This window comes from Malania oleifera, chromosome 7 (assembly GCF_029873635.1).
Source record: "Malania oleifera isolate guangnan ecotype guangnan chromosome 7, ASM2987363v1, whole genome shotgun sequence".
NCBI classification, from domain to species: Eukaryota; Viridiplantae; Streptophyta; class Magnoliopsida; order Santalales; family Ximeniaceae; genus Malania; species Malania oleifera.
In genome coordinates, this window is record NC_080423.1 from 111,088,246 (window position 1) to 111,112,817 (window position 24,572).

The 24,572-nt window shown below is 35.1% G+C and overlaps 3 protein-coding genes across 3 annotated transcripts; 2 read left to right on the plus strand and 1 right to left on the minus strand.

Annotated features, from left to right (window-relative positions):
- Positions 1-5,519: 5,519 nt before the first annotated feature.
- LOC131159416 (magnesium protoporphyrin IX methyltransferase, chloroplastic) lies at positions 5,520-12,168 on the plus strand. The gene is made up of 2 exons (XM_058114299.1): positions 5,520-9,474; positions 11,498-12,168. The coding sequence occupies exons 1-2, from the start codon at positions 8,899-8,901 to the stop codon at positions 11,903-11,905; spliced, it is 984 nt and encodes a 327-aa protein (XP_057970282.1). The 5' UTR covers positions 5,520-8,898; the 3' UTR covers positions 11,906-12,168.
- A 1,698-nt stretch (positions 12,169-13,866) lies between these two features.
- On the minus strand, positions 13,867-16,473 carry LOC131159415 (trihelix transcription factor ASR3-like). Its single transcript, XM_058114298.1, has 2 exons — positions 15,282-16,473; positions 13,867-14,337 (listed from the first exon to the last, which is right to left on the minus strand). Exons 1-2 carry the CDS (start codon positions 16,006-16,008, stop codon positions 14,051-14,053), a joined length of 1,014 nt encoding a protein of 337 aa, XP_057970281.1. The 5' UTR covers positions 16,009-16,473; the 3' UTR covers positions 13,867-14,050.
- A 1,012-nt stretch (positions 16,474-17,485) lies between these two features.
- LOC131159417 (protein MHF1 homolog) lies at positions 17,486-23,368 on the plus strand. The gene is made up of 4 exons (XM_058114300.1): positions 17,486-17,670; positions 17,793-17,864; positions 21,899-21,979; positions 22,379-23,368. The coding sequence occupies exons 1-4, from the start codon at positions 17,562-17,564 to the stop codon at positions 22,528-22,530; spliced, it is 414 nt and encodes a 137-aa protein (XP_057970283.1). The 5' UTR covers positions 17,486-17,561; the 3' UTR covers positions 22,531-23,368.
- The last annotated feature ends 1,204 nt before the right edge of the window (positions 23,369-24,572 follow it).

The window sequence follows — 24,572 nt, forward strand, 5'->3', positions numbered from 1 at the left end:
CTCTCTCTCTCTCTCTCTCTCATTTGAGTTTTATTCATGTTTGGTTTGTGAAATAAAATGGGATGAGAATCAAGTAGTCGAGCATTCAATATGGAGAAATTAAGAATTACAATTTTTTTTTTATTTTGTAAATTTAATGATTTTAGACATGTTAATATCAATGTTTGCATATACAATTTTAATTGTAATGTTATACCATGGATATACATTCATGTGCGCACAACCATATAAAATGCACACAGAAGGGAAGGACTATGCACAACCGTCGATGTACTATGCAAAATCGTCAACAATTTTCAAATGATTACAACTACATGATTTTTTTTATATTCAAGGCATTAAGTATAGATAATTTTGCTGATTAACTACGCAATTATTACTAATGATCCTAAAAGTAAAAGTAGAAGAGATGAGATAACGATATCATAAGAGTATATGAGATAATATATATATATATATATATATATATATATATATATATATATGTTAACTATAATGGTAAAATATGCTTAGATAAAAAAATTATAATTCTTAAAATAAGATAAAGGACTAGAATGAGTGATTGAAAAACAATAATCATATTATTTATGTTGAAAAGTTAAGTAGGATATATTTGAAAAGACTCATTAGAGTTGCAAGTTAAATTCCAAAATGAAATAAAATTTACATAAATTTCAAGACTTTATGGATGGATACAATTGTTTGACTATCTAATTGTTGCAGAACGTCTCACTCTCCCTTCATTTTCAAATGTATATATTTGTCTCTACTCATTTATTGGCTTTAGTAACATAGAGACAATGAGTTCATCATACATTAATTTTGTGCTAATATGATCATGTCATCATAAATTTCGTGGCTTGCCTCATTGTAACAAGCTTTTTGGTCCAAATTTCACTATTTGATTGGCTTTTTTCGCAAGTTAAAAGACCCAAAAACAAAAAGTGCTCTAGTTGGCTACCTTTTTGTTATTTTTTTTTTCACCTATCTAATTCTATTATAAGGTTATAATCTAATAAGTAATTGCTAATTTTCAATAGTTAAATTTTATTCAATTTTATAATGTAAGCTAATAAATGAATTTATTGCTTTTATTCTTTGATATATGAATATTTTTGTTTCATCAAAAAAGAAAGAAAAGAAAACATGTAGATACAAAAATATAGGTTTCTTCTTCATGCTCATATAATAAAATTAACTAATCATAACTTTTCATAAACTTATAAGGATGATTTTATTTAATTATTTATAAGTCAAAGTCAATAAGATTATATTAATTTGTTAGATTTAATTATTTTTTTCACTAAAAGAAGAGATTCTTTTTAACCAACAACAAAAAAAATATAGTTGAAGGGTCTAAGTATATTTTGTCCCTTTTTTAAATGGGCAAATGACTAAATTATTGGCTTGCAACTATAAAAGGATTAGACACATGCGTATGAAAATTTACGCCATTTTCTCCGTTAATTTCGTTAACACTTTTTTCTTTACTTTAGAATTTGTCATTAACTGTTTGGTTTGAAAACATGTATGGTGTGCTCATCATAGGCAGTATTGACTAATTAAATGATTGTTTATGAGACAATTCTTGCACCTCCTTTGGCCTTCTCCTTCCCTTCTGTGTGCATTTTATATGGTTGTGTGCACGTGAATGTATATCCATGATAAAACACTACAATTAAAATTGCATATGCAAACATTGATATTAATATATCTAAAATCATTAAATTTATAAAATAATTAAATCTTTAGGGTGCCTAGAGGAGTACCTCTCGATGGTTTCTGGGTTTTAAGTGAGTTGCCATTTCAAAGAAGCAGAGGTGGGTTGTTGTTGTTGTTGTTGTTATTGTTATTCTTATTATTATGATATTTGAGGTTCTTTGAACATTCAACCGATGCAGGGGGTAATGAGTTCGTCATTCTATTCCCTTTTCATTTAGGCTTTGTTTGGAACTCAGAAATTACTAGAAAAAGAAAAGAAAAATTATCAAGGAATACACATTTTCATAGAGAGAGAGATATTTCTGTAAACTAATTTATTGGTCTAATTGCTTGGACATTCTGCACAAATTCCCATACAAGAATTACATAGAGAGAGGGACTGATTTATTGGCCTAGCGATTTGGGCATGCTCCACGAATTTCCATCTAAGAATGAGAGATAGAGAATAATTCATCATCTTCCCTGAAAAATAGAAAATAAAATAAAAATAAAAACAGACGATAGGGGCACTGCATTTTTTATAAATAAATAAGTAAATAAAAAATTAGAAAAAAATTTATATTTACCGGACGAATAAAGCTTAACGGAAAGAAAATAACATTTCCACTTGGAGATCGACAACTGGATGGTTTACGGTTATTTTTACTGGGACAAGAAACAGGATTTCCAGTAAGGTCCAAACATATTATTATCTCATGCAGTTGAATTGTGTTGGATGCATGCATATTACACCTCAGTTGTGGGACATGGCTAACCGCGGATTCGATAGCGGCACTAATATCCGATGGCTTCCACGGTGTTTGTCCTAGTGTTATACCTATTGAAGAAAGAAACAAAAAAAACAAGAAATTTAATATATTCAAAATTTTGGTACATTTTTTGTGAAATTAAATTTGAGAATACCGTGGCTCTTGAGAGCTTCGAGCAAAGAACCTATTCTTCCCTTTGCCGAAATGGCTCTATATGTGAACATTTTTCATGCTTTTCCCATTGAAAAATCTAAAAATCAAAGTCTTCCTTATAAGTGAAACTAGGCTAGTGCTTTTTCAAAAGGGCTTGCATATTATTATTTTTAATTTGTTATTTTGCGCACCGCCCCCGCGCCCAGGGGGGGGGGGTGGGCGTCGAGAGAGAGCGTCTTGATTAGCTTTTAATAATTAAAGCAAGATAAGTCCACGAAGTACTAAAAATTAAATTTAAAAATAAATAAATAAATGGATAAACAGAGTAATGGTTTGTTTACCTTTCTCTTGCTTAGATCCTCCCCCTTGCAATCAATGAGAGAAGGACCATCCTTAGAATTTGGCCATAGTCCATGGATTGTGAATTGTTGGTTCGGCTTTTTGATGTAGGGGGCTTGGACAGTGCTACATAATGCGTTGGGCCATTGAAAGGTGACCTTAAAGTAAACAACGGATTTTGCATGGTAGAGAGGGATGAAGAGCAAGAGGTGGAAGAGTAAAATGAATTTTGATATTTTTATCGGAGCCAGTAGCTATGATGGAAGCTTGGCCAACTCAGTGCATATTTATATTGAAATTCTTGAAAAAAATTTCATGAAGTAGGCTTCATTCTGGTGGAGTAAAGCATGAAAATGTTCTCCCTACTAAACTAAATCTTTCTACAAATGGCAATAATTTAAATTTAATTGTTTTATTGTTAAAATCATTTTATTTTGGGGATAATTTTAAAATTTTATATTTTGTAAAAGAAGGTGAATTGTCATTCTAAAGCAAATAAAAATAATATATATATATATATATATATATATATATATGTGTGTGTGTGTGTGTGTGTGTGTGTGTGTGTGCATATTACTCACGTAAATATTGTGTTATTTGCATTTAACATCTTGAGTTAGATAACAATAAACATTCAAAATTTTTATCCAAATCAATGATGAAGTTTATAAATTTTTAAAGCAAATAACACATGTGTAACCTCCGTTGATTGACATGTGTCATTATTGTTTCTTTTTTTAAAGCAAATAGAAATGGAAAAAAATTTATCAACTTCATCATTGGTTTCGATAAAAATTTTGAATGTTTATTATTATGTAGCTCAAGATGTTAAATACGAATAACACAATATTTGGGTGAGTAATATGCATACACACATATATTTTCCATTTTTATTTGCTTTAGAATGACAATTCATCTTCTTTTACAAAATATAAAATTTTAAAATTATCCTCAGAATAGAATGATTTTAACAATAAAACAATTAAATTTAAATTATTGCCATTTGTAGAAAGATTTAGTTTAGTAAGGAGAACATTTTCATGCCTTACTCCACAAGAATGAAGCCCACTTCATGAAATTTTTTTCAAGAATTTCAATATAAATATGCACTAAGTTGGACAAGCTTCCATCATAGCTACTGGCTCCAATAAAAATGTCAAAATTCATTTTACTCTTCCACTCTTGCTCTTCATCCCTCTCTACCATGTAGAATCCGTTGATTACTTTAAGCTCACCTTTCAATGGCCCAACGCATTATGTAGCACTGTCTAAACCCCCTGAATCAAAAAGCCGGACCAACAATTCACAATCCATGGACTACGGCCGGTTTCTAAGGATGGTGCTTCTCTTATTGATTGCGAGGGGGAGGATCTAAGCAAGAGAAAGGTAAACGAACCATCACTCTGTTTATTTATTTATTTTTAAATTTAATTTTTAGTACTTCGTGGACTTATCTTGCTTTAATTATTAAAAGCTAATCAGGACTCTCTCTCACTCACTCCCCCCCCCCCCCCCGCGCGTGCGCCGAATAACAGATTAAAAACAATAATATGCAGGCCCTCTTGAAAAAGCACTAGCCTACTCATAAATTGCATCTGAAATTTTTTAAAAAAAAAAATCTAGATATTGAGTTATGAATTCCAATTCTATGAGAGGATGATTGCACTTTTTTTTTTTTTTTGGTTGAATTTATTTTGAGTAGTTCAACACCCAAATTACAAAATTTTCAGCTTTCCTACTTTCTACCAAAACCTAAAAAGATAAAGATGATTCTCTCAATAGAAAATTTATGAGTATAGATTTTGAGGATTAAATTTAAATTTCAGTAAATTTGTAAGTTGTTCTACTTTGTAATATGTTTTATTCAACTTTGCAGTGTGAATTTTAAGTTTTAGATTTCAATTTAATGAAGATTGAAAAAAAAAAATTCTATATAATTTTGCATTACATTTTGCTCAAATTGTTCAACACAAATATAATCAAGACCCGAGTTTTAAGTTCCCTAGTATGTGATAACTATAAAACATGACATTGGCATTTAGCACCCCAACCCAGACGGGTGAGAGTATACTTTAGGAGAAATTATCAAATTAGATCGCCTAATTCCGTCACATTTTAAAGTTTAAACTTCATCAAAATCACCCAAAAATCCAAGCATTTTATTGGTTATTTAAAATGTATTATGGTTGGGCATACAATCCAAAAATTTAATAATGTTCATCATTAACATTTGATTTTTCTTGATTTGTAATCAAATTAGTTTTTTGAATAGTATTTAATACAGAGAAAAAAATATAATATAGACTAAATTTCTTTTTTATTTTCTTTTATTTTTTCCTCAAGAAAAAAATTTTGATAAAAAAAAAACCCTAAAAGTGTACTTATTTTCATGACTTGGTCAGGTTAAGATGAGTTAAAAGACCCTTACCCTATGTTCGGTGCAATAATGTGGTATAAAATTTGCCAATGGAGGCCCTTGATGTCTATGCCAAGCCTGATCAAGAAAATATTATTCACCAATCAACATTCAACAAAGCCACAATAATTTCAGCAAAATATAAACATGCAAAAATCACCAAAACCACAAGAACGCATTTACATGGTTTAACCCAAAAATTGACCTATATTCACGACAGGAACTCACCTTCGAAGACGCTTTATTAAAGACGGTGGAAATAAATATATGTACACAAATTTACCATCATGCCTTACCAATCTCCTCGAAGAAAGTCTAGTGACACAAGAACTCAAGAACAACCCAAGAAAGTCTAGTGACATGATTGCTGAGAAGCTTAACATTGCAGGGTCCATTGACGCAGTTAAGATTGGTGCTTCTTCTTCCTTGTAAGGGGGGAGAAAACCTTATTTGTGTAAGGGAAAAGGTAACGCTTCCCATGCTAGTTTGGTTAAAACTGGAAAGTCCATCGATAATGGAACTGCCCCTCTTGGGCCTTCGATCATTGGTACTTCCTATGGAAGTGCTTTGGTACAAAATAAGGAGTTCCAAAATGTGAAAAGGATGAAATGGAACAAGGGATCTCGGCCTCCTTGAGCTCTTTTGTTCTTGCGTTGTCTTTGTATTCTAGGTATGCCCAGTTTTGATTGTACTTTGTTTCTAGGGTTTTCCTAGTTTTGTTGCTACCTTGTTTGTAAGTTCTGTGCCCTGGGTATGCCCAGGTTTGATTGTATTTGTTTCTAGGTTCTTCCTAGTTGTGATTGGGAGCTGTGGCCTCCCTGCCCAGTGTATGTGTCAGATTTATCTGTACATATCCCTTTGATCAATATACATTTACCCCTTTTGATCAAAAAAAGAACAACCCAAGAAAACCCCTTTTCGCACCTGCGAAGAGCTCTAGGCTTCTTCCTATATTCCTTCTTAATTTCCCCAAAAGAAACCCCCCCTAAGACCTAGATCTGTGTTTACCTTCCCCCTACCTATGCGTGAACCTTCCCTGGAAGCTAGAGACCCCCAACGCCGAACCCTCCTCCTACCGTATCCCTCTCTCTCGCACAACGGTTGAAAGCTATCTCTTGGCCGATGAAGACTCTCAGGTTCTCAAGCAAGAAGTCTCAGCTAAAATCTGTTCTGAAGCAGAAAAATAAACCCACGGGCTTGCTGTTTCTATTTTACAAATAAAAAAGTAAATTACATCAATGCCCCCCAACGCAAAACACACACAACAGTCATTGGATCTCTACATCAGATGGATGGCTTGGATCCATGCTTGACACTCCAACACAAAACTTGGATGCAAGTTGGTGCTCAAAGATGCGATACATGTACCTGACATTCGGCTAAATTTGATATCTATCGAAAAGCTTGATGATGAAGGGTTTGACAATCATTTTGGTGATGGAAAATGGGAGCTTGCAAAGGGTGGTGGTGGCTAATGGTAAGAAGACTAGTACACTTTGCATGATGTAAGTTAAAATTGGTAATAATATTGTAAATGCAATTGAGAGTCACTCTTCCACCGATTTGTGGCATAAGCAACTTTGGCACATGAGTGAAAAATGAATGCAACTTTTGTTCAAAAAGAAGCTTTTACCCGAAATGAAAGGTACTCCTCTTAAAACTTGTGTTCATTGTTTGGTCGGTAAGTAATATAGTGCTCCTTTTCGTACAAAATTTGTTACTAAAAAAATCTAATGTTCCGATGTATGTGATCCTTTGAAAGTTAAGTCTCGTGGTGGTACACTTTATTTTGTTATTTTTATTGATGATTGTTCAAAAAAGGTTTGGACTTACACTTTAAAAACCAATTTGCATCGTTAGATGATGAATTTGGGGTTGTGAATGTGCATGTTCCCCGTATGGAGAAAATTTGAACGCGTCTCATAATTTTTTTTTAATCAAATTTCCAACTCAATATCCTTCAACGAAAGCTATCCTTCGAAATTAATTAAATAGCCTGGATGTATTTTGGTTAAATAACCAATTAACCAGTTAAATAACCAATTAACCAATATATGTAATTGTACTAAACATAACTTCTCATACATGGACCACACATGACTACATTGTACCACATAAAATCATCATTTTTTTTTAATTATTAATACTATGTTTATTTTTTCTGTAAGTAACTAATACTATGTTTACGAGATTCTTAAAAATTATGCATTGTTAAAGTGTCTTGTGAACTATTTATAATAAAAAAACACATAAATTAACAATAAAAAAATAATTATAGTATTGCTAATGTGAGAAAATTTTACACTAAAAAGCACCTATATGCCTCAAGGCCTAAGCCATTACCTAATAAATATCATGAATCCATACAATCTTACATTATACAATTTTATTAAATACAACATGACAACTAATGGGCCCTATGACATCATTGTCATAAATTATGAAAATAAAAAATAAAAAATAAAAATTAAAACAGAAATTAAAAATTGAAGACTAGCTGATTAATATTTATAAAACTAAAATAAATAAAAATTTTAATTAAAAAATGCTCATTTTTGTCATTAAATCAAATACAAATTAAAAAAAATGATTAAAACAATAAAAGAAATATAATTTTAAAAACACTATAATTGAAATGAAAATTATTATCATTATTTTACTTATTTAATATATTTTAAAATCCATGAGAACAACTTATTGTATATGGCAATTGAGATGTTGTAAAAAATATATTGTAAAAAACTATTATTATTATTATTTCAATATTTTAAATTTAATTGGAAAAATTTATTTTAATTGTCTTTTAAATTCACAAGATCTATTAAAAAAAAAAGATAAAATGATTCATTTAATCCAAAAAAAAAAAAATTTGGATAGTAAAATAGCTTGGCAATATGCAAGTTTGTCAAAAAATCTGAAATTGTAAAATTTTATTTAATTTTTTCACAAAAAAGTTGAAATTCATTAATTCAAAACAACAAAAAATTATTAATATAAACAATTACGTTTATGTGATATGTTTTTTCACTATTAAGAAATACAAATAAAAAAAATTGAAGATATGAATAATATCTAAGATTATGTTTAGTTCGCAGTATAATTTTTCTTACCAATGATACGAAAAATGATTAAAAAAAAAACTTGATAATAAAGAAAATAAACATAATTTCCTATTATTTATACCAACATTAAATTTTAAAAAAGCCATTTCATAATGAAATTTATTTCTAACAATGTTTTCATAAAAAAATTCAAATAGTAATTTATTTTGTAAAAATTAATAACATATTTTCATACAAATTACCAAAATTTTATGTTATAATTATTATTTTAATTAAACCAGCTTTTGTTAACTAACCAAACACGGCTTAGAAAAGCTGGGACCCAGAAGAATCCAGCGTCAATCCGCACCTTATCCGAAACTGCCTCTTATCAATCACCGAGAAGACGCGTTTCAACTCCCCGCCTCTTCTCGCGGGCGCAGAAAGGTAACGTCGCCGGCCGGCCGGGAAGAAAACAATGACGGTATTCGCCAGACTCTCCTCTCCCATCTGTTTCCACCTCAAAACCAACCATAACCCTAACCATGGCACCATTTTCTCTCCCAAACCTCACAAAACCTCGAGCAGAAAACCCCTAGCTCCAGCCGCCACCCCGCCGCTCTCCTCGGCCGCCGACGTCTCCTCACTCGCCGCCCCGCTCGCCGTCATCGGCGGAGGCTCCATGGCCGCGCTGGCCGCGGCGATTTCCCTCGCTGATCCCGAGCGGCGGCGGCGGCTCCAGGCCGATGAGGTCGGCGGCGGCGACAAGGAGGTCGTGAAGGAGTACTTCAACAACGCGGGATTCCAGAGGTGGAGGAGAATCTACGGAGATGCTGACGATGTGAACAGAGTACAGCTCGATATAAGGCTTGGGCACGCGAAGACCGTCGAGAGTGCTGTGAAGATGTTGATGGAAGAAGGGTCGATTGAAGGTGTTACCGTGTGCGATGCGGGTTGTGGGACTGGCTCGCTTTCGATTCCTCTGGCTAAGCGAGGGGCGATCGTGTCAGCGAGTGATATCTCCGCCGCCATGGTTGCTGAAGCCGAGAAGCAAGTAAGCTTTAACTGTTGTTGTTGCTTTACAGGTTAGGCTGTTATTTGGGGACTATTCTGTCTAAATCAGTGCAATCCTCACATAAATTTAGTATAATTATTAAATTGAAACCACAACTATTTATAATAATTATATTTTGACCACATTAAAAAAATTGCAGCGACGAACATATAACATTTTTAAAGAAATCCTGTTATCAACTAGACGGTCAGCTGGATTAATTGAATTAGGCATTTATGGAATCCGAAATGTATGTCTGCTGAGGTGTTGGGTTCAATCATCGGTGTGGGTTTTGTTCTTGTGAGAAATGTGTTCCTTGATAACTACCCCGAAGTTAAAATTTCCTTTACCCTCATTGGCATTTCATGCTGGTGGCTAATGTGTTAATATGAGAGCCAACAGTGCAGGTTGTTTTGTTAACGAAGTATTATTGGATAAAAGGCAGGTATGTACAAAATTAACATTGTAGTCTCAATAAAATTTGTGTACTTAGATTGTGGAACCCCTTTGTTTCTTCTCCTTTGCTCGTGGTAAAACTTGTGTTCATTACTTGTATCCAATTAGGGTTGAATTGCTCATATGGCAGATTTGGGACACATGCATGCCACTTTCTTTTTTTTTTTTCGATTTTTTTGGATTTTTTTTATCTATAATAATAATACCAACCCCTCCTTTCCTCTCTCTCTTCCCACTGGATTTGCACCATTGTCAGCGTCAATCTTAACCACGGTGACATTCTTGTTGGAGAGAGATGTTGTGAGAGGGAGTGCAGGGAAGACCTTTTCTTCTTCTAGAAGAAGAGATGGAGAAACAAACTAACTAGGAAACCGAACCCCCATCTCTCCTCCTCCCTAGCACCACCATCACCAAGCACAAAGACTACTCTGCCCCCAAAAAGCCACTTGTCTGCGGCAGCAATGGGATGGCGATAGACTGACGAGAGACAAATGGAGCAAAGTGGTGTTATCCGGCCTTATGGAGGCATACAAAACCAAATGGGTGCTCTGAAACTAAGCCAAGCTCAACAGCCACGACTGGGAAGATGCCGCCCAATACGTATCCTCCCACTTCAATTGTACCAAATTCCCCAAAACCTAAGCCCAATGCAAGAAGAAGATTCAGTCCATGAAGAAGAGAGACTGGTCAGAGTCTGCCACTGCTTACGCCTCCTCTTGGCCGCTCTTCACCTGCCTTGATCGCTTACTGCACAGAACTGCTCCTCCTCTTACTCTGACACTTCCTTTGCCTTCTGCTTCGCACTGAGCGTTCACAGTTGCGCCTCCTGCAGCTACAATTCCGGTTTCTATCGTTAACACGCCATAGGTCCTGCTACAATCATTGTCTCAGCCACTGTTGCCGCTGGTATGGGACTGCACAAAACTTGCGTGAGTCTGCAAGTGTTATGAAGTGGTACTCAAGGTGAGTTGAGATTAACTGTCGGTTTTCTTCTCCCAAGTAATGGTGGGTGGGTTGGTCAAATGATTAAGTTAGGATGTTTCCTCTTCTTCTTCACACTCTGTCTCTCACACCTTTGGCCAGCGACACAGTTGCTGGGGCTAAGATTTATGCTGGTGATGGTGCGAATCTGGCGGGGAAGAGAGGGGTAGTGAGAAAAAAAAATTATTATTATTAATAAAAAATTCCAATGAAAAGAAAAATTTTAAAAAGGTGGTATGCTTGGGTAATGCGAGCAAATTTCACAAAGGGAAGTTTTTTCTAGATAGAAAAAGGGACATTTCTGTATTTGTGAAGTTGAATAACCTCATTGCAAAAATTTAAATTTTAGTGGCATCAATGATTTATTCAAGAGTTTAGTAACCATGGGTGCATTTATTATCCATACGAACATGACTTGCCTTGAAATTATGCTCCTGGTTGAAATTGATGATGGAAAAAGAAAAAAGACATTCCACTTGTGGAGGACTTCCAAGGTTGGTAAATTGTACACCATATGCACCATCTAATTTTAGAGCTTCCTCTTGCATTGATTAGGAGCTTAAATTACTTGTTTAATTTTATGCAGGCAAGGCTAGAGCTCTCAATGGGAAAGGATGACCTTTTACCTGCACCAGTGATGCCGAAATTTGAAGCAAGGGACTTGGAGAGTTTAGATGGAAAGTATGACACAGTGATCTGTCTTGATGTTTTGATACATTACCCACAGAACAATGCAGACAAGATGATTGCCCATCTTGCGTCATTAGCCAAGAAGCGGTTAATTCTAAGCTTTGCACCAAAGACATTGTATTATACTTTGTTGAAGAGGGTGGGAGAGCTGTTCCCTGGGCCTTCAAAGGCGACAAGGGCATATCTCCATGCAGAGACAGATGTGGAGAGGGCATTGCAAAATGTTGGGTGGAGGATAAGGAAGAGAGATTTCATCTCTACACAGTTCTACTTTGCAAAGCTGGTTGAGGCTGTCCCTGTGTAGAGTGGAAGAGAGATTCAATTTTTGGCTTAGTTCTTCCTGTTTTGTGTTAGACACAGTTAGGAAATTCCTGAAATGTGTTGTAAAACCCTAAATTTGTTGCTATTTGTTGTTGTATTTGTATTTATGGTTTTATTCAGTGTATATTACATGTTCATATGTTCAACATGTTATCATATCTTGGCAGAATTTCCTTGGGTGTGTCTGAACTTTCATTTGTAATTCATAATATCATTTGATGACATCAATCAATTTCCTATTTTAAACCCTCTCCCAATTAATAGTAAGATTAAGTGTTGGATTTTTTTTTATGAGCAAAGAGAAAAACAATCACAGAGTGCATATCAAGAGGGTGCAACCCAAGTACAAGAGAAGAATTTACAAGGACATAGCATCAACAAAATCAGTGGTGGCCTGAATATTGATAAAATGTTGCCCACCAATCGAAAATTACAATGTATTTTACCATCTATCTGCTGCAAACTTACAATATTGAGAGAAATATCAATTCCTTTAAAACCTCTACAATTTCTTTCCCTCCAAATAATCTAAAAAAGTGAGGGATCAGCTCTACTATCCTCATTTGTTTGTCTGCATAATGCCTCTACTGATCTACCATTTGTTCAAGACAAAACCTGTTGCCCCCTCTACTGATTCCCCATCATAGCCAAATAATATTAAATCATTTGGAAACACCACAATTTCTTTCCTTCCAAATAATCCCAAAAAAGTGAGAGGAATCAGCTCTATAATCTTCATTTTCTTTGTCTGTTGACTCTGTCTTAATGCTCTCCTTGTCCACAATTCATTCAATACAGAACCTGCTGCCCCTCGGTGACTCCCTTCATAGCCAAAGCCTATTCCACAGTTTTTGTTGTCCATCTTCAACCATCTAAAATACATTCACTTACTCAGCGGCACTCTTGTAGCAGGAAAATCTATTCACCTGTGCTATGCTCCTTTTTTGCAAGTTCTCGAGTGTCAAAATCTTCTTGTTGGCGGCTGCTCAAGGGAAAAAAAGCTACTTTTTTGGAGCACTGGAATTCCAAATGAAATGGCCATCCAAGGGGAAAAAAATGGAAAAAAAAAAAACAATCTTTCTTTTTCTCAGTTCCTATGTCTGTTAAAAAAAGGACAGCCTAGTGCACAAAGCTCTTGCATATGCGGGGGTCCGGGAAAGGGATGGATCACGATGGGTCTATAGCATGCAGCCTTATCTTACATTTTTGCAAGAGGCTGTTTCCATGCCTCGAACCCGTGACCTTCAGTTCCCTTTGTACGTGATCCTGAAAAATTATTTAACCTCAAAATAGCCCCACTTTTTTGTATATTTCCATTTCATTCTGTACTCCCTTTTCACTATTAATGATTTTATATACAATTATTCAAATATTTTAGATGAACTTTCCATCTCCCAAAACATTACCCTTCTCTGCAGAGTGTTCTCATCTCTAGCCTACTTCTAGAAATTGTCTCTTCAAAGGGGAATCCCCACACAGCTATCATGCTAAAAGAATTTAACATCAGATTAAATATGCAGTCCACGCTCTCCTTTGCCATACTTCTATGCTGGATTAGCTCCAGCATGCTAGTTCAGTAGTTGTGTCTAGTTTTTGGTTTTGTCAAAAAACTACTCCATTTTCACAAGAGTAATTGGTGTTCAGTTTTTGGTTTTGTCAAAAAACAATCTAATCTCCAATATTGCAAAGCTAATGGGTCTATGTCAAATCTTAATTTTATTCATTGATAAACTGAGTTTATAGAGAACAGAAACCTTCAGACCAAATAATCACTTGGCAACATATGGGTAGGGCTTTTGACTACTTAAACTATTATGTCAGATCCACTATTTAATCCCTGAAATGGCTCCATGAAATCCTTAACTGTTTATGCTTTGAGTACCTTTTTAGAATTTATGTTATAGTAGTAATAGTATTAATAGGTCAGAAATAGAAGGGGGCAAGGAAAAAAGTATTGGGAGAGTGGAAATTGATGATTGTAACTAAAAACATTAAAATATTGATCCATAAAATGAAGAAGCTGAAATTGAGCCTGACATCTATTAAATTTTAAATTGGCAAATTTCTTATTCATTCTCCGCAATTCCAGGAGCTTTGTGTGAATATTTTATACTCCCACAGCCTTCAGTTACAACTTATTGGCAATTTTTACTAGAGCATCTGTGAGCTTACTGATAGCAACAACTAAATTGTTGGCTTGGTCCTTCCTCTGGTCCCGATCCAATTGAAAGTTGATGTTCTGAGCTTCAAGTTGAGCATTAAGCAAGTTACCGTTTCTTTCCAGAACTTTGATCAACTGCTCCCCTATATTGGTGTCTCCTGATCCATCTGATGACAACCGCCTGCGCTTCCTTCCATCATGAGATGTAGATCCTCTCCAACCATTTGAACCTTGCTGTTTTCCTCCTGTTGTACCTGCAAAATAAAAACAAAACAAATCATAGTTTCTTGGAGTAATTTGAACTCTTCTAGTTCATGAAAACAAATATTTGCCAGTCTTTGTACTGTTTCCTTAATATCATGAGTTTATAAGGGGGGAAATTTAGGTTATTTGCATGTTGTGTACATGTGATTCTTTCATAAACACTAGTAAAAGCTGGTGCAATGCTTTGCTCAAATAGCCGTGGTGTATGAATATCTGTTACCAAAGATCTCGAATATATAGATATTGACAAATGAGAAGTGGATAAATACAAGAGTAATGAATCATGAAAATTGGTATAAGTTCAAATTATTCAATGAAAAAATCTGAATACTTAACTCTGATTTTCATAAATTTATAATCCAATTTACAGTAAGTGTGTGCCTGGGCAAGCAACATGGTCCCATTATAATACTTGAAAAGAATAAACAAATACAAATGGCTGACAACCTAAAAATGCCAAAGGCTAGTGGATAATCTGAACAGAATAAACAAAAAAATTAATAATCAATCCTCAGTGCAAACCATATTCTCCAAGTGACAGCGGATCTTACCCTTGGAAATTCATTGAACAATGAGTACAAGTAATTTCCATTATTAATCCTAGAAACCGAGGCAAAGCTACGACTGTTAGAAAGAAGAAAATATACGAGCAAATCCAGCCACCATATGTTAATCTTGAGTATATTCGTGCCCATTTGCAGTGCTAAAAAATGCCTCTCTATGCACAATGGAAACATCTCTGGGGCAAATCCAAAGCCCCAAGATTCCCAAAATTTGGTTATTGCAAAAGTATTCAAGATAATTTGATAAAACTTCATCAAACTGTTCTCTAATAAAATTCTGTGTGTTTTTTTTTGGTCAGACGACTATATAGCGCTGCAATCCATTATAAGAAAGAGATATCAAACAGAAAATTTGACATAACTTGGATTACCTGAAATGGGCAACTTTGTGGGGACTGTCTTTGTGGGACTTCCTGTCCCCATGTTTTCCTCCTCGGGGCTCCCACCAGCATCCGCCTGCCCATGTTCAAAATCTGAAAACATACTGTCGTCTACAGCAGCATTTCGGCTGCTATCAAAAGTTGTCTCAGTCTCATCCTCCTCCTCCTCTCCTTCTGCGGTCTCTGTTTCATTCTCATTCTTCGCATTCGCAACTACCGTAACCAGTGTCAGCGGAATTGCTGCCACAGTGAATGCCTTTCCATCGAAAGCATCATAGACTTCCCTATCGAAGAACCCCGGCAGTTTCCTCTCTTTCCTCAAATCATTCCTCATCGACCAGAATGAATCAGCCTCTTCTTTTATTTGTGATTCCCATGTTCTAATCTTCTTGAAGTCTCCAATGAGATTGCTCCATCTTTTCCTGCACTGAACTGGGCCTCTGTTGACTCCATTTTGTTTGCAATATGAGGAGACTGAATCCCACTTGGGTTCCAGCTGGTTTGACCCCAAGGCTGAAGCAGATCTACGCCCCCTTCGAACCCCATTCTCAATAACCTTCTTCCCCTGTATCAACGCAAACGTTTCTTGTCTGGTCCATCGAGGGTGTCTCAGTGCTTTATTTCTATCATCCGTGCTTTCACCGGGCACTTGCTGTCTCTCAACTCCATCGGAAATGGAACAAGCATTTTCCTGCGCATCCTCCGCCTTATGCGCCATTCACGCCAGAGCTTTGGTATCCCAGATCAGTACGGTTGGTTGAAGTTGCTGACCAGTATCTTAGTTCAAGACCAATTCCTCTGTTTCATGACAAAAGGAGGCAAGGATCAGACTTCAGAGTCTAATATATCTCTCCGTTCTTCTTTCCACAAGGGTCAGTTGGGCCAGGCCTTCTATTCCTTGGAGTGCCGACTCCTGCACCATGTTAGAAGTGCCTAAATAAGGGCAGGCAGTACCTCTCTGAATTGGGGTATCGAGGTTTTCTTTGTTTTGGGTGGGCATGGGTTGTTAACTGATCTGTAAACTGTAATGTTCTTATCAATAGGGTCTCAAAAGTATTGCGGGTTTTTGAAATTTTGTACCATAAAGGGTAAGCCAAATCCCTTGGTTCTTTAAGTGGGGATATGCATCTTTATCCCTTCACACGTGATTTTTATGTGTAGGCAGTGCATTTTTTTGAAGCCTGTAGATTGCATATCTCCTGGATTGCACTTTATACCCCTCAAACTTTTGCGGGAGCTGCCCTTTTCTTGGTAATTGGTAAATATATATATATATATATATATTATTTTTATTCAATTTTGTTGCTTTTATGGAAAGCATGGGAGCCCTGTTTTTTTCTCAAAAAAGGCCCTTCTCAGGATTTGTCCAACCCCCAAAAAAAAAAAAAAAATGTCTTTTTTTGAGGAACCCTCGTGGAAACTTCCTCATTTTGGGTTTATGAATTACCAGTTGTGTGTGTGTGTTACAGTGTTAGTAGAAGGTTGAAAAAGGTAAACCATAAAGTGGGGAATGGCATTTAAGCAGGGGAGATTGAGGAGGATTTTGTATAGGCAAATTTGGAAGGGAAAAGTGAAGGAGCCTGCTGGCAAATCAATCTCCAAATCCTTCACTTTTAATTCCTGTAATCTTGTTCAAAGTAGAAAGCAAAAAAAAAATCCTGTTTTGACTTCCTATGAGCCAGCATGCGCTGTAAAATGGTTTCCCCTTTGTGGGGCCTGGCCGTGGCCCCATCAATGAAATGGCTTTGCCTTGTAATGCTCTGCTGGACTGGACCACACCCTAGCCCATTGCCCTCTCTCACAACCCAACACACCCTCCTCCTCAACTTTGGTAAGGTATTATAATTCCAAAATTTTCCTAATACAGGAAAAGAAAAAGAGTGATTTAAACTTGAAATTTGATTTCAGATTAATCAATTTTAAAAAAAATGTAGAAAGTGCATAGTATATTGTTAGTGTAATATAAATAACATAATATTCGTGTTAAATTCAATTAAATTTACGAATAATATTATCAAATGCAAACTAAATTTTTAAAATTTCGTACTCTGTGTTAATCTTGATTTCAATAAATAAATAAATAAGACAAAAGATTTCTTTTGGGGTTAAAATTAAGTTACAAAATGAAACAGTTTTTTTTTTAGTTTCGTAAATAATAACACGGTTGATATAACTGAACTCCCGCGCATTCCTCTACTTTCGCCGTTCGCGCTTCACTACACTCTCTCTCTCTCTCTCTAAATGGAAGCAACCCTAAGCTAGTCGAATTCAATGGAAGGAGGAGGAGCAAGCGATGCGGAGAGAGAGGACGACGACGCCGCGACTGAGCTTCTGAGAGATCGATTCAGACTCGCCACTATCTCAATTGCCGAAGCTGAAGGTTAGGTTCCCATTCTTCGGTTCTAATTAATTAATTTATTGTCCGTTTCTCGATGTAAATTTTCTCACGAACTATTTTGTATTGCTTTGAACGATTCTCTGATTTTCAATTTCGTTGAGCAGCGAAGAAAAATGAAATGGAAATATCCGAACAAATCGTAGCTTGCATTTCCGATTTAGCCTTCAAATATACTGGTAAAGCTTTTGCCATTTGTTTTATTTATGTATTTATATTTTATTTTTCGCGAATGATAGTACAATTTATGTTCCTGATTTGTTATTACCAGTTCTTGCGAGCACCTCTTTTTTGTTTACTTTTCAGAAACGCTATGATATTTTGGGCTTAATTTTTTGCACTATTAAGTTATTCGGCTTTACTGCAAAACATGCACTGCAACCACTTATCATTATTGATCAATGGTTAAAATTGCTGTGTGCAGCCTACTTGTTTGTGTGTAGGAGAGGCCGTTCTCATATGCTGCTTTGCCAGTAGGCCTGCCTGGCATGTGGTAGGTTTAAATTTTGAATAAGAAGATCTTAGTGGAAGTCATATACATTTTAGCATAATTCATAGGTTTAAATTGCTATACATATGCTAAAAGAAGTATCAGTAAAACCCAATGATCAAGAAGAAAGAGAAGGAGAATGAGCGTCGGAAAAACCCAAAATGAAGAAATTACAAAAAATAATAAATAAATTAGGGAAACTTTGCATAGAAATAATGATGATAATGGGAGAAAAGTTGCCTGCCAAAAATTTATTTGTTATTTGGGAAGAAAATGTAAAGTTGGTTAAAATGGAAGCTTCAAACATTCCAGAATTTTAAATCTATTCATTATTTCGATCGGCTTACCTGCACATAAGGCGAAAATTAAGTACCTAGAAAATACACTTCGAGGCTAGCCTCATGAGATTGATATTGTGAAGCAAATAACAAAGTGAATCTTTTTATGAGTCCATGACAAGAAATTGATAAGATATAACTCCATGTTACCTAGAACTTGGAACATTTTGGTTAGTGGAGTGGGAACAGGATTATGGTAGGACACCTCTAAAATGTGGAACATTAGGGGTATACATAAATAGATATGTTGGGAAAAAAGTGAAATGACACTTGTATATTTGGTGAGGACGTTGAGATGTTTCTAAAGTTCATACAAAGGTGCAGTTCCCTAGGGTGTTAGCATTTTTTGGTAACTATGGTATAATTGTTCCCAAATTTCATCTCAAGAATGTCTATTTCTTTCTAATTACATGTTGAATCGTTGATTGAAATAATAAGGAGCATACAAGGAATACTAATTACCTACATTTCCAAATTTTTCATTATATTCCATCTTATTCTAAGGAATAGCTATTCCGCAAACCAAACAGGTACACATGGTTGGATGTTTTCCTCTACCTCTAGTCTGCATATTCAGGTATATGCAGTATCTATCAAAAAATTAGGTGCTGCAATATAGAAGCATTTTTTCCAATTCAAAAACTGATTCTACTGCACATGGGCGGGAAGAGAATACTTGCAGAAAGGGCTCTCGTTTACCCTCACATCAAGCATTATATTGGAGATGTATAGTCTACTACTATTCCATGAGAATTGGTATCATGATAGCCCTATTTTCAGAGAATATGGGACAGTTTTTTCTAAATATTTTGGTTTGCTTCCTGATTCTCTTGTTGCCTCTGTTATAATTAAGCTCCCAAAAAATTCTTGGGTTTCGCCTCATTATTCAGCTCCTATTGTCAGAATTCATTTCCAATGTTTTAATGAGCTGAATCCTTATTTTGCCTCTCCTGACAGAGTTGTTTGGGATCTCACTCCTGGTTATGCTCTCACAAATTTTCAGCTTGGGATATCATCTGAGAGAGAAATATCCTAGTTCCTTGGTCTAAAAGTACTTTGGTCAAAGAATTTCATTCCCACGCACTCCTTTTATACCAGGGCTAGCTATTCTTAATAAGCCTCAAATCATGGACAAACTTTTGAAGTGGGTTCTTTCTGTTTCTTCTGTGTGTCCTTCCTGCTTTGAAATTACTGAAACTAAGGTCTACCACGCGCCCCTTTTATGTCTGGGCAAGCTATTCTTAATAAGCTTGAAACCATGGACAGACTTTTGAAGTGGGTTCTTTCTGTTTCTTCTCTGTGCCCTTTCTGCTATGAAATTACTGAAACTAAGGACTCCCAGGCGCTCCTTTTATATCTGGGCTAGCTATTCTTAGTAAGCTTCAAACCATGGACAGACTTTTGAAGTGGGTCTTGCTGTTTCTTGTCTGTGTCCTTTCTGCTATGAAATAACTGAAACTAAGGACCATCTTTTCTTCTTCTGTAATACTCTTCAGCAGTTTATTATAAAATTTTTGCTTGCTTTGACTTTCTCCAACCTCTCAATGCCTGGAAGAGTGAATTAGATTGGTTATTTGATATTTCTACTCATTCTTCTCATTCATTGTTCTGTAGATTGATGTGGGCAGTCTAAATCTACCTCATCTAACATGTCTGTAATATGATCACTCATGAGAAGTCTTTTATACTCATTAATTCTTACTACATTTTATCTCTTTTGATGCAAAGAACAAGGGACTTTTATATAAGAGTCTATGCCTTAGTTTCTTTTTTCTATCTGTATTTCTTATTGGTACAATACAAATGTGATAATTATATACTCATAATACTCAATTATGGGTACTTAAAATTTAAGAAAGATCAGTACCATATCCTTAACGCCAGTGATGAATACACTAATGAAATTCGACAACTATTGGCTTTTAGAAACTCCCTTATTTATGAATCAGATTTTCTCAATGCTTTTGGCACTTCTCATCCTTAAAATCCTTACTAATTGCATAATTGTGATTCACATGTCAGCTTACAGTGGAAGTAAAATTGAGCTGTGAAATCTTAGAGTTGGACTAAAAGTTTTTATCCTCACTGGAGGAAAGGTATAAAACTTGGAATATGAAGCTTGTATGATGTGTCTCAAACTCAGGATGAATCTCCAGGCATGGGGCTTCTGCCTCATGCGTGCCATGTTTGTAGCATGACTGAGTGAACTCAACCTCTAAAGGTTTTGCTTCAAAGTTTTCTTGTTGAACCTCTCCTTAAGATGTTGTACTTCAAACTCAGGATGAGTCTCCAGGCATGGGGATTCTGCCTCATGAGTGCCATGTTTGTAGCATGACCAAGTGAACTCAGCCTCTAAAAGTTCTGCTTTGATTGAACCTCTCCTTAAGATATTTGCCTTACAAACTTCTTAAAAATAGCCCATCTGTGTGTGTGTGTGTAATATATATATATATATATACACACAAATCAATTACTTTTTGTTTAAATTTGCCTCAATATCAATTTCTGTAGGCCTCTTCTTTTGTGAGCTTTTCCCAGACTTGAAAGATTATGATATTAAATTCGTTTTCAATTGAACTAGTGACTGCATGTTTTGGCTTTCAGCCTATCATGGTTCATATTACAATCTCTGAAATGCTCCAATGTAGTATAAATCATTTAATCTGAACCATCACATTTTTTATGTTCTAATAGGTTATGGGCTATATTTTCACATTAGCTGAGTGAGTCAGTTTCTGTATCTTACCTTCCCATAGGAGATTAAAGTGCAATGCATGTGTAAGTAGTGGTTGCTGGAAGAAAGTAAAAGTAACCTTGACAAACATCTCTTCTTTTTTTAATCAGGTGTAAATTATAGATGGACATTGCATTGGCCAACTTCATTAACAATTATTATGGTGCATTTATGTATGCAGTGTTGCTGTGTTCTTCATTTCTGAATGAACAAATAAACTTAATTTTGCTCTCAATTATAAAGAAATCAAGAAATAGCATTACAAGGTTGTTACTGAAAGCAGGTGGCAGCTACTCTTTTCTGTTGTTTCAGAGCAGATCAAATTTAAGACTTGCTTGATTCTGCGTCTTAAAATGAAATTGGTCTGGGATAACCAGTGAGATGCGTTTTTGCTCTTATGCAGTTTTCCTATCATTGTTTCTTGGTATGAGTGAATGCCAAGGGCACCTTGTTTATATGCAAATTTGTATCCAAATAGCAAAGGACTAACAACAGTAATGGATTAAGTAAACAGATTCTTTTTCCAAATCTTGCTTGGTGCAAGGACTTTTGAAGTGTTGTGTTTGAGTCTAATGATTTCTGGGCTTTGATATTTGTTGGACAAAGCCAGGGATTAGGGGTTAATAAAACCGTTATTTTCTTAAAATGCAGAACAGTTAGGGAAGGACCTCGAGTTATTTGCACAGCATGCTGGTCGTAAATCTGTGAACATGGAAGATGTCATACTTTCAGGTGAGGCTTATCAGCTCATTTGAATTTGCAGGTACAAACTGGATAAAATAATATTGTTTTTTTATTATTATTATTATTATTATTATTGTCCATCCCACCTTATCTAATCAACAGCCAGTATTTATGTTAATCTGCTTTAGCAGTTTAAATGTGTTCTGCTACCAGTATTTATATTAATTTATTTTTTCCTCCCTAAATATTCATCTACTGCAATTTTTAGTTGTTTCTATTTTAAAATGGAGAATGGACTTGACTATAAATTTCTCCTGTGTGTATGATATTTGCCTCTTTTATGATCCATTACTTTCAAAGAAAGGAAAACGAGAGAGCACAATATTCATTTTTTAGAGGCATAAAGATAAAACAGCTTCAAATTATTAGTTTTGGTTTTGGTTTCAGCGCACAGAAATGAACACCTGGCTGCCTCATTGAGGTCCTTCAGCAATGAACTGAAGGCGAAAGAACCCCAGTCGGAGAGGAAGAAGCGGAAGAAAGCGTCGAGAATGGAAGATAGAGCTAGCACCAGTGTGTTGCATATTCCCGAGCCCTGACTCTACAAACAAACATTAAATAGCACATTTTGGCCTTCGGTAGTATGGTAACCAAGGCATGCCACTTGTCCTCCCTCCACATATTGGCCTTTGTACCAACCAAAAAAAAAAAAAAAGGAAAGATAAAAGGAGCCAACACCTTTCCCTCTATGTTGCACATATTGAATCATCCTTGGGCAAGTAAAAAAAGTTGGAACAGTGATATGTAACGGAGAAGATGAGCAGTTGAGCTGCAACTGCATGGGTCAACTTATTTCCTTTTGCGTATTGAGATAGGCTTATAAGATAATTGATATGATGAAATGCGGAACCACATGCATGATGCTGGACACCGAACCCGCCCAGAGAGCATGAGTAGCTTTTGAAATTGAAATTTGCCCTTTACGATTTCAGTTTCCATTTTCTGGCACTTCTGAATGGGGTAAATGAGAAAGATGGGTATGTCAGATGCCAGTCCCCCCGAGTCAGTAATAAAGTGGGTTTAGACAAGATAGAAGATGCCAATAACAGGGAGAATCGGAGCTGTTATTTATTACTCCTCACAGTATATAAATATATGTGCTCAAAATCTACAAAGGGCAAGGGTGGTCCAGAGGGCAGAGGAGTACTTACATATGCCAGAGAAACAGAGAGCAGGCAGAGGCCGGACCATCCAAGCCTAGCGTCCTGCATGCACGGAGGATACTGTTGACTGTTCATTATTGTGCTGCTGCTACGTCACTCACGTATATGCTCAAACGAGTTAAAAGTCATTCGACTTTTGTTTTTAATAATTACGAGATTTGGAAACCCTTTTGTTTTTATTTTTAATTTTAATTTTTGGGGGGTGTTTGGGGTATACATGGTATTGTTGGATTACCAAAAGCTTCAGTCTTGTCACTGGCAGCTGTGCCTGTGACGCCGCATGCCCACCCACTTTGATGCTTGCTGCCCGCGCCTGGAGGTTTCACTCCTCTCTCTCTCTCTCTCATAAGTATTTCAAAAAATTTCATCTCGTAATTACCCATAACTATTTAAAAAACAATATTTTTTAAAAATATATTTATTTATTTACTATTTTTTATATAATTATTATTTAAAAGCTGTGGAGCACGTGCATTGCAATGGACTAATAAACAATAAAATTTATGACATCTGAGTAGATGGTTTGTTGCATTTTGTTACAAAAATATTGTACAAATTAATATGTAGTGAAAAAAATGTTTGAATCATACAATGCAACAACCAATAATAAATAATATGGACACATGGATAGTAAAGAAAAGCAAATAAATAACCATTAGGTGGTTGAAGTGTTCATCTAGGATTTTAAAAATTTTGGGACTCAAAATTTTTTTTAATGTAATAATATATTCTTGAGACTCTAAAATTTTTTTTATTTAAATAATATTAACATTATTTATTATGCACTCTTTTCATACATTGACTTCTCAATTAACAAATAAATGTAATTTTTTTTTTTTCAAGTCTCATTGACTTCCTAACTAATAACTTTATTATGTTTTTAATTATCTATTACTATCATCTATTTCTTTTAGCCTTTCTAAAAAAATCTTTCCATCTCTTAGTTTTTCTATGATTTTTGCTCCGACTCTTATGTTCATCATTTTCGGGCCTCATTCTCTATAATTTTAATCGACCTTAATTTTGATATCAATGTTTATGCATTATTTTTCTAATATTTTCATTCTGAACTTTTTTTAATATTTTTTCTTAAATTTTGGAAGTTTTGTAGTTAGAGCGTTGTATCCGACAAGAATCTGATATCTCTAAAGTCTTGCTCGCCGATCGATTTGCAATAATAATAACAATTAGGTTATATTTTTTCAATCTATTATTTCTATAAATTTATTAAATATATTTTTATTTTTTTACATAATTTGTCAATTTATAGTTAGTGTTAATTTTGAAATTTAATTATATCAACGAGAAAATATGAATCCAGATATGAAAAATGAAGAAAGATAAAGAAAATATTAAAGGTTCCTAATTAAATCGTTCGCCTAGGGACCTATATTATGAAGAGTCATCCCTACTAAGGG

Coding starts and splice junctions, on each gene's coding strand:
- LOC131159415 (XM_058114298.1), bottom strand. CDS start 16,008: ATGGCGCATAAGGCGGAGGATGCGCAGGAAAATGCTTGTTCCATTTCC. Junction 14,338..15,281: donor CACAAAGTTGCCCATTTCAG/GTAATCCAAGTT, acceptor TTTATTTTGCAG/GTACAACAGGAGGAAAACAG.
- LOC131159416 (XM_058114299.1), top strand. CDS start 8,899: ATGACGGTATTCGCCAGACTCTCCTCTCCCATCTGTTTCCACCTCAAA. Junction 9,475..11,497: donor TTGCTGAAGCCGAGAAGCAA/GTAAGCTTTAAC, acceptor AATTTTATGCAG/GCAAGGCTAGAGCTCTCAAT.
- LOC131159417 (XM_058114300.1), top strand. CDS start 17,562: ATGGAAGGAGGAGGAGCAAGCGATGCGGAGAGAGAGGACGACGACGCC. Junction 17,671..17,792: donor CTCAATTGCCGAAGCTGAAG/GTTAGGTTCCCA, acceptor TTCGTTGAGCAG/CGAAGAAAAATGAAATGGAA. Junction 17,865..21,898: donor TTTAGCCTTCAAATATACTG/GTAAAGCTTTTG, acceptor CTTAAAATGCAG/AACAGTTAGGGAAGGACCTC.